This window comes from Rhagoletis pomonella, unplaced genomic scaffold, assembly GCF_013731165.1.
Source record: "Rhagoletis pomonella isolate Grant_MI unplaced genomic scaffold, Rhpom_1.0 Rhpom_scaffold_00004, whole genome shotgun sequence".
Classification (NCBI taxonomy): Eukaryota; Metazoa; Arthropoda; class Insecta; order Diptera; family Tephritidae; genus Rhagoletis; species Rhagoletis pomonella.
The window spans coordinates 8,464,320-8,473,658 of NW_023458558.1; the positions used below are offsets into that span (position 1 = coordinate 8,464,320).

At 39.4% G+C, this 9,339-nt stretch overlaps 2 protein-coding genes across 2 annotated transcripts; both read right to left on the reverse strand.

Moving 5' to 3' along the window:
- Nucleotides 1–1,716: 1,716 nt before the first annotated feature.
- Nucleotides 1,717–2,699, reverse strand: LOC118736929 (mite allergen Der p 3-like). The gene is made up of 3 exons (XM_036467076.1): nucleotides 2,586–2,699; nucleotides 2,136–2,498; nucleotides 1,717–2,056 (listed from the first exon to the last, which is right to left on the reverse strand). Exons 1-3 carry the CDS (start codon nucleotides 2,697–2,699, stop codon nucleotides 1,754–1,756), a joined length of 780 nt encoding a protein of 259 aa, XP_036322969.1. The 3' UTR covers nucleotides 1,717–1,753.
- Nucleotides 2,700–4,153: 1,454 nt separating this feature from the next.
- On the reverse strand, nucleotides 4,154–5,156 carry LOC118737862 (chymotrypsin-2-like). Its single transcript, XM_036468656.1, has 3 exons — nucleotides 5,043–5,156; nucleotides 4,606–4,965; nucleotides 4,154–4,541 (listed from the first exon to the last, which is right to left on the reverse strand). The coding sequence occupies exons 1-3, from the start codon at nucleotides 5,154–5,156 to the stop codon at nucleotides 4,239–4,241; spliced, it is 777 nt and encodes a 258-aa protein (XP_036324549.1). The 3' UTR covers nucleotides 4,154–4,238.
- Between the last annotated feature and the right edge of the window lie 4,183 nt (nucleotides 5,157–9,339).

Consider the following 9,339-nt stretch of genomic DNA (forward strand, 5'->3'; position numbering starts at 1 on the left):
TATATTTGGGAAATCCCTCAAGGTTTCGAGGATAATCGTAACAATAAGTTAAATTAAATATTACAATATGGGTATCTAACTAAAGAGGTTTGAGAAAGCATACAATTGCAAATATTTTTGAGGAATTTTGACACCTGCTTGAAAATGTTTATTCAACTAAATCAAACTTAAGAGGGTAAAGAAAGATTACTATTGAAAGTATTTTTGTCGCGGGTTAAAAAATGTAAAAGTTAAAAATATTGAAATTAAATGAAATATTACAACATTAGTATCAAAACAAAAGTCTTTGAGAAAGCTTTTTTTTTGAAAAGTTGCCACCTATCTAAAAGCCGAACTTAACGTTCGAAAGAATTTACAATGTATTATTAAACGAAGTGCTCAAAAAATAAATTTATTCATTAAAATTTATACTGAGGGTTTTTAGTAATAGAGCTGAAATACCAATTAAATAATATTTAGAAAACGGAAAATGTTTATAAAAAAATCGATTCGGAGAAATGTAAAACAATACATTTTTAACTCTTCTATATACTTATTTCTCAAAGATATTTTTGTTTTACCAACGATATCTCTTTTAATCTCAAATTCAAATTATCAAATTCAGTGATTGAGAAGCCGCCCACGAACGTGTGAAAAATAGTCACGTTATTCAAATTTAATTATCTTTGAAAAAGTGTTTTAAAGAGCTAAAACCACTGTATCCGATCGATCCAGCTCCATATCTTCTGTAATAATTCATCATATTTAATGTGTGAAGCACCATAGGGTTGCCACGTGCCGAAAAATTTTCGTGAATTAAATATATATCTTAAGTAAAATGCTTTGAGTGTCTTCATACAGCAAGATTTTTCAGAAACCTTTTGCAGCTGAAAGCAAAGCATTTTTTGATTTTTAATCTTCATTTTGAGTTTTCAGCTTTGTGAATCTGCTGAAAATTTAACAAAAATTTAGCCGGCTTTAATTGACGGTAAGTTTCGTTGAGTGTGAACACCAGCAACTTCGCCACGCTTCGCCTTCAGCGCCGCTCGACTTTCAGTGTGTATGCACCCTTATACATTAATATGGGTGTCACCATTGTCCTCTAAAAGGTATTGAGTGTTGTCCTTTTTTATTTTTTTTTGTAAGACATCTAATTCATGCAGAGCAGGGAAATAAATTCGCAGAGTTTCCGTAAAATATATCTGTGCCCAAAAACAGGTTCTTGTTTTTTTTGTTCCACCCCTGACGGAAGAAATAACTCACATTTTTTCCATATAAAAGTAAGTTTAATTTTTTTTTCGTATTTAGTAATCACTCATACCGGTAGCTTGGAGTGAAAAGTTGCTAAGTCCACTTTTCATGAAAGCTCACATTTTGATATAAATAGGAAGCACATGTCTCACCCGTGACGGTGGAATGCCCCATATTTATTAATATACGTGCGATAATAAAAAATGCAGCAATTGATTTTATAGGCTGATTGATTAGTTGCATCCTTGAGGGTTTGCTACCTCGTAACACGTTATCTATATCAATACCTTATTAATCTGTTTAGTGGAGTACGGGCATTACAATTTTGATAACATAGCCAAAATTCGCGCCATCATCAGCCTGTAGTGTGAAAATATGCAGTCTAGAATTTATTGTTCTTTTTGATAATAATTTTTGTGTTATAAAATTACTTTATGGCTACTGGGTTATGATTAAAAAATAATAATAATATTACAGCAGCTCACAAAAAAATCAATAAATTTCTTTATCGGATCGCATTTATTTAAAGGTCCTCATCAACATTTTCTTGAATCCAATCGATGTAGTGCGATACTTTGGTATACACGCCTGGATACGGGTACACTGTGCACGGTTTGATACTCCACGAAACAATACCCAATTGAATATGTCCCTGATATAGCAACGGACCACCGGAATCGCCACTACACTGGCCCTTACCGCCTTCGTCAACGCCGCCACAAATGTGGTCGCTGGTGGTGCGACCATTGTGCCGTTCAGTGCACTCAGCATCCGAGTAGATTTTCAAATCGACTTCTTGAACAACACTTTGTAGATAACCACCGGTCTAAACGAGAGACAAAACAACTTTCATCAATGGGCGCTTCAATACAAAACAAAACCAAAAAAAACACCCATTTACTCACCGCGTTGAGGCCCCAACCAACCAGAATGCCGGGTGCTCCTTCTGCCACTTGCGGTATCTCAAAGCCCTGTTCAGGCAAGGTGACCGCCGCAATTGTTTTGCCATTGAACACCAACTGACCAAACAATTTCAAGAGCGCAATGTCATTGGCATAAGCATCCGCAGGTCGATAATCCTCGTGAACTATAATGCGTTTCACCTTCGCCACATTTGTGCTGGTTGCGCTGATTACCGACGAGGCAAACTGAATGCTGATCCGACTAGCTGTTGCGCCGGAAACGCAATGCGCAGCAGTGAGTATCCAGTGCGGTGCTATAATGCTTGAACCACAGGAGTGTGAGCCGGTCGAACCACGCAAGGACACCTTTTTCGTTGGACAATAGACAATAGAAATGGGTCATTAGTTTTTTTTTTTTTTTGAAATACAATGCGTTTTTTGCACTCAACGAACCAGAAATGGATAATTCTCAATGCTGGTCGATGTGCCGTTTACGACGCGTCCTTGTGGGTAACACGATACTATGCCCAATAGGGCTGTGAAAATTATGACGACTGAAGACCACATAGCTGAAGAAAACTTGTAGCGCTTTGAACTCGAGCTCCGGCAAAACACTGTCTATATAAATACTTAATAAAATACAATCAATTTATTGGATTGATTCTTAATCTAATCACGTATTACCCAAATAGGAATAAAGTTAAGTGGTATTATCGTTGTTTAAGATGGTTCTGTAGATAAGTTTCGGTTTAGGTTTTTGTGGGTGCCTGATAAGGAAAGTTATTTAGAGCTATCGAAAACTAAGTACACACATTTGAAGGTTTTTTTTATGCTACTGGCGATAAAACGAAATTTCTGTTAATGCATGTAAGGCTGCAGATATTCGGTTAATCGAGTAATCGAGATTAAAGAACAAATTTAACGTAAAAAAGTAGACTTGTTTTTTTTTTGTCGGAGCCAGACACAAAGCGACACGTGTAGATAAAAGCACTCAGGCTACATGCCGTCCATTGTACTGTTTTCATTTGCCTTTTAATCTGTTTTAAATCTGCACGGTTTACGAATAAACTTAAGCAGAGTGTTGGGTGACAAAGAGCACAGGTGTTCGCCTATCAACACATCGCGGCCAAATGTCTCATACCGAATTCCCGCAAAGGCAGGACAGAAGCACAAAAAGTGTTCCAGGCAGGATGGGAAAATGAAGCTTTGATGTACGCCTATCACAGTCAGGTTTTTGTACCACGTGAAGTGAGCAGTCAGCAGTCCAACAAGAAGTCTGTAGTCCCGTCTGCTCGGTGAGAGCGAAAAACTAGATATGCCCAAAATTTTCTATGGTTTTCTCGTCTGGAGGAATGATCTGTAGTTGAACGGTCTGAACTTGAAGAAAAGTTCACTGCAGTGGTCTTTTGAAGACTCTTTCTATCAACCTTAATTCATTCTTTCAGATCGCCGAGAACAATGTAATCGAGGTACCTTTGCCTATATGGGGATGTCTAAAGTCTCACGAGGTTAATTCATATCACAACGGTAAGCACTTTTCATCACCACAATGGGAAATGAGGCTTTTGGATATAAAGCCATATTTACTCTAGCTGTAAGCAGTGATGCCACACATGGACTTTACCTACCAAAACTGGTAGGTTTTTTTTCCATTTGGTAGATTGGTAGTTCTCTATCACATTTTGTTCTCTCAATTTCCCTACTTCGCAGGTTTTTTGGGTACGAAAACGCAAAACCAGTAAAAGTTTTCTGAAACTTTTGATAGTTTTGCGTAGGAGTACACTGCTAATAACTTTGTACAGAAGAAAATGCGTGACGTTGTCAAAAAAAAAATATATTCAAAAATCAACGGTATTTTGTAGACACTTCAAACCAGAGATTTGTTGTCGTGCCACTTTCTTGAATTTTGCTAATTTTGGTACAAAGTTAGGACTTCGGATTTACATGGCTTTGGTAAAAAATATAGTTAGGGATAGCTTTCCTTTTTCAAAACATGCTGTACTGAAAAAATGCTTTTTAGACTTGACTATATGACGTTAATCCCCATGACCTGTATCTTTATTTGCAAATCTAAACATTTACTCTTTTTTTAAAAATAAATTCTTTTCAAATGCATGAGTCACAGTTCTCCTTAATCCAATCAACATAATGCGACACTTTGGTGTATACACCCGGATATGGCGGTGTACCGCACGGTTTTATACTCCATGAAACAATGCCCAATTGGACGTGTCCTTCAGAGAGCAGTGGACCACCAGAATCGCCATTACATTGACCCTTCCAGCCTTCGTCTACACCACCGCAAATGTTGTCAACAGTGGTCGCGTTCTGATGACGCGCAAGACACTCCTCGTCTGAGTAGATTTTCAGATCTACCTCTTGCAGAGTTGACTGCACAGGACCATTGGTCTGAAAACGACAAGCGAATGGTTATAAGCCAAGCAATTGATTAGCAACGCGAAAAAGAGCTCACATAATTTCGGCCCCAACCAGCCAACACACCGGGCACACCCTCCGGCACCTGTGGTATCTCAAAGCCCTGTGCGGGCAACGTTACCGGCGCAATAGTTTTGTAGTTGTACACCAACTGACCATTCAACTCCAACAGGGCAATATCATTTATAATGTACCAGGATGAATAGTTTTCGTGTACCACGATCCGCTTCACCTTCGCCACATTCGTGCTTTTAGCATCAAGAACTGTCGAAGCGAATTGTATGCTGATGCGACTAGCTGTTGCGCCGGAAACGCAATGCGCTGCCGTGAGTATCCAACGTGGTGCGATAATGCTGGCACCGCAGGAATGCGATCCGGTTGAACCGCGCAGGGATACCTTGAAGAAACAAAGCAAACATCGAATTTAAATTGTATTGGTCCACACGGCCTCCAAACGGCCTTCGATCAACGCACAATATATGGAAATTGTTCCACCGTAGTAGCAGTGCCATTGACAACACGTCCTTGAGGGTAGCAATGAACCACGCTAGCCAAACCGAGCAATAATAGCGCGTACTTAGTCCACATTTCGGCGGTCGGATTAGAAAGACTGAACTATATCAAAGACGCAACGTCTACTTATAAACTCAGCCGCTTGGGTCAATAATACGGAATTAGACTATTGTAAATATTAAAGGATTTCAATACTGACGTACGTTAAATTTGTATGTCCATTGATAAATAAGATAACATACAAACGCCGTGGGTTTTGCCAAAAGAACTACATATATGTAAATGCCAAATCGCGTGAAATCATAGATAAGATATCTGATGGAAATAAATTACTATATCTCGTAAGTGGCAATCAGTGCAATAATTGTGCTCTGAAAAAGGTATGTATGTGCGTATACATATAAGTATGTATGTATGTATGTATGTTTTTATATGAGTACTTGAACTAAATAGGTTTACAGCTCACCTTACGGTTATTATTTACTATTATATAAGTATGTAATTGGTCAAGAAATCCATATATGTATATGTACATATGTATGTACATGTCATCGATGCCTTTGGAAAACTGCCCATCGATCAATTTTATAACAGCCTATCTTACGGTACACAGACTTTACAGGAGAGCGAAAAAACTGTTTCTCTATTAAAGCATTGACTTGATAGGCGGTATTTTACAAATCTGTTGTCTTAACAACGTTTTTACGATTTTTATGCATAAATGTCAATGCCTGGAGTTCAGCGTTATCAAATCTCCTTTTTGCCACAACGGCGATTTAGGCGGTTTTGCAACTGGTCGATGGTCGGTTTTGCAAAGGCATCGACGATATGAAGGTTTATGTAGGGTATGTAAGCATAATCATAAGATTCGCATTTTTAGTAAAGAAACTTAATTTGGAATCATTTGAAATGTGCCAAGGGCATAATTTGCCAGTCTCGTTAGTCATGGCCGCCCTTGTTGCACAGAACTTGGATTGAAGGAACGCCTTTTAGGGTCAGAAAAATGTCCCAGAAGATACACTAGGGGTATTCCCTTAAACTCATAAATCTTGTAAGTTAACGAGCCGCGTAAAAAACCTGTCAAAATTTGTCAGTTTAGGCTGGAGATAAGCATGGGCCTAAATTTTCAGGCCCGGCCCGGCACGAGTGCAAAATCAAAGTATTAGTCCTACATAATTTGGTATATGGACCTTTTTTGTAGAGAATCGAAGTTGGGTAAGAAAAAAAATTTTTTTATTACTTGAACTTTGATGGACTTGGGCGAGCCTAGGATATTGACCAAAAATTTTCACACTTCACACAGATATTTTTTAGAGCATAATGAACCATATTTTTGCTATTACCAATCAAAATTCTTAAAAAGCGGATTTTCGGCCCACGCTATTATCCAACAAGGACTGAAAAAAGTGCTTCCCTGCATACTTCCTAGAAAGGTGTTTTCTATTTACAATTTACGCGAATGTACTTAAGTAAATGTTTATATTACTAAGCATTACAAATAGCATTTAATGTCTAAATAAAACTGTTTGATATGAACCTTAAATAAATTCCTTAAAGAAGTATGATTTTTATGAATTAAGAAAAACTTTAAAAGAACTTCTTCAGAAGGCGTACTACAAAAGCCCTACTGGAAGCTCTTTTTTGAGTAGCGAAAGCAGAAGCCCTTCAATTTGTCACACTCCATACAAAAAATGAAGGAAAGAAAGACCTTTTTGATGGGATTTTAGCTCCTGAAATTACCTTCCGAGTAGTACTTATGTATGACCCTTCAGTCGTTTACCTTATCAGAAACTTTCACTTTTTTGCATTTGCCCGAAAAAAAGAGATTTTAACCAAATAAACTAACCAGAAAGAAAGTAAGCTCTCCAGATATTCAGCATGTTTGGAAAAACGTTTCGTTATCAATTTGACAGAAAGCTTCACCCTTTTTTTCATAGCAAAATCTGCTATAAATTAGAGGAGTGTCTGCATTGACCTTCATTAAAAAACCAGGACAATTTAATTGTGGACCAGGACACCAGGACAATTTGTCTAAATCAGGACAAATCCTGGAAAGCCAGGACGTCTGGCAGCCCTAATGTAGCATCTTCTTTATTAGCGGTGTAACCGCCTACGTGATTTTGATCGAGTTCAACAAAACACGCCAGTCCTTTCTCTTCTGTGCCAACTGGCGCCAATTGGAAATGCCAAGTGAAGCTAAATTCTTCTCCAGCTGGTCGTTCCAACGCAGAGGAGGCCTCCCTTTGCTCTGTTACCAGCACCGCGGTCCGCGTTATATACTTTCAGAGCAGGAGCGTTTCTGTCCATTCGAACGACATGACCAAGCCAGCAGTGCCGCTGTATTTTAATTCGCTGCACTATGTCCATGTCGTTGTAAAGCTCATACAGCTCATCGTTCCATCGTCTGCGGTACTCGCCGTCGCCAACGCGTAAAGGTCCGTAAATCTTTCGCAGACTCTTTCTCTCGAAAACTCCAAGAGCCGCTTCATCTGATGTTTTCATTTAGAATTTGGTTCAAAAAGTCAACAAGTTTGAACTAATATGGTAACCAGGACACTTAACTTGTTCAAGACAATGAACTTGAACTGACTTGAATGAAATTTTCCAAACACCGTCCAACGTTTGACCAAGATAGATAGATAGCTAGATAATAAAATGAGGTTTGCACCGCGACCTAGTGGTCTATTGTGCCCTCCACTCTTCACAATACTTCCTCCAAATCTAATTCCCTGAGAAAATTTAACAGTACCTTAGGGGATAGGGAGTGAATGTGCCTAATCTGTGGCCACATTGAGCCTAAACTTCTCTCACGACTTCTGCGGACTGCATCACATTCGGTGAGGATGTGTAGAGGTGTCTCACTGGTAGAGTCGCAAAACCGACAAAGGTCGCTCGCCCATATCCCCAGCTTATGTAGATGCCCTCTCAGCCTGCAGTGTCCTGTGAGGATACCTTTTATTATTCTAATCTACCCTTTTGGGAGGTCAATTAAGCTTTGGAATCTACTTTTGTTATAACCTCCCCGTAAACTCTTTGCCTGACGCATTCCTGACGAATTTTGCCAGTTTAAATCCCTCATAGTGAGAGTGTTGGGACCCACTCCTAGGAAGGGCTCAGGGCCAACTGGAGTAGTGGCTGCCGCCTCTCTTGCGATACAGTCAGCCGCCTCGTTACCCTCTACTCCCTTGTGACCAGGTACACACGCTAACTTGATGTTATTGTGTCTACCTAGGGAGTTAAGCTTCTCAATGCACTCCAGGACCAGCGACGATTTGACCTCATAGGATATGAGGGCCTTGGGTGCTGCCTGGCTATCGCTTAGGATTAAGATTCTCTCGTTTCTATACCCTCTACCCATGATTGTATCCGCACATAGGTAGATAGCGTAAACTTCTGCTTGAAAGATGTTCGGATATTTCTCCATAGGAACAGAAATCCTGGCCCTGGGTCCAACAATTCCAGTACCTTTTCCTTCTGGAGTCCTCGAGCCATCCGTGTACCAGTGCAGAGTGCAACCCTGAAGTAATGTCTCGAAAGCGGAGACACCCCAGGTCGCTTTACTGCAAAGCTATATTTTGAATTTCTTCTCAAAGACTATGGTCTTTCCTATGTCATCTCTAGGTAACAGGACTAGTGGGAGCGAGGAGCCTAGCTAGCTCCATACTCCTAGAGGAAATGACTTTACCTTTACCCAAATCCCTCTCTCGCAGTGTTAAGCAGAGTTCTTTCGGCTGCCTGCTCTATGGTTATATGAAGAGCCTCGAGTTCAAGGAATACTTCCGGCGCCGTCGTCGGACATGTGCGCATCGCTCCTGTTATACAAACACATGCCAGTCGTTGTAGCTAGGTGAGCGATTGTCTCACCGTGGCTAGAGTAGTTCTTGAAACCCAAGTTACCGCCCCATAGGTGATCATTGGTTGTACTATCATGATGCAAAGCCATCTTAGGATTCTGGGCATACAACCCCAGGATTTTCCGCTTCGGTTCCGCGGTTGACCAAATGTATATACCTAGTTTTGAAAGTATTTTATGTTTACGTTTTTAGTTCACTAAAAAAGGTCAAACATTAAGCTTTGTATGAATGAGACTATGTTTATTTGAAATTTAATGTATTTAAATATTACTTTAATAAAAGCATAAATATATTTGTATAGCCTAGTTTGTGTACATAAACAATAAAAAGTACAATTAAAAATGTAGCGAAAGTTATAAACTTGTATGCGTATGAAAACCATTGTGGTTGTTGTTGACTTGAAT

Coding starts and splice junctions, on each gene's coding strand:
- LOC118736929 (XM_036467076.1), bottom strand. CDS start 2,699: ATGTGGTCTTCAGTCGTCATAATTTTCACAGCCCTATTGGGCATAGTA. Junction 2,499..2,585: donor TTGAGAATTATCCATTTCTG/GTTCGTTGAGTG, acceptor CCAACGAAAAAG/GTGTCCTTGCGTGGTTCGAC. Junction 2,057..2,135: donor TTGGTTGGGGCCTCAACGCG/GTGAGTAAATGG, acceptor TCTCTCGTTTAG/ACCGGTGGTTATCTACAAAG.
- LOC118737862 (XM_036468656.1), bottom strand. CDS start 5,156: ATGTGGACTAAGTACGCGCTATTATTGCTCGGTTTGGCTAGCGTGGTT. Junction 4,966..5,042: donor TGGAACAATTTCCATATATT/GTGCGTTGATCG, acceptor TGTTTCTTCAAG/GTATCCCTGCGCGGTTCAAC. Junction 4,542..4,605: donor CTGGTTGGGGCCGAAATTAT/GTGAGCTCTTTT, acceptor TGTCGTTTTCAG/ACCAATGGTCCTGTGCAGTC.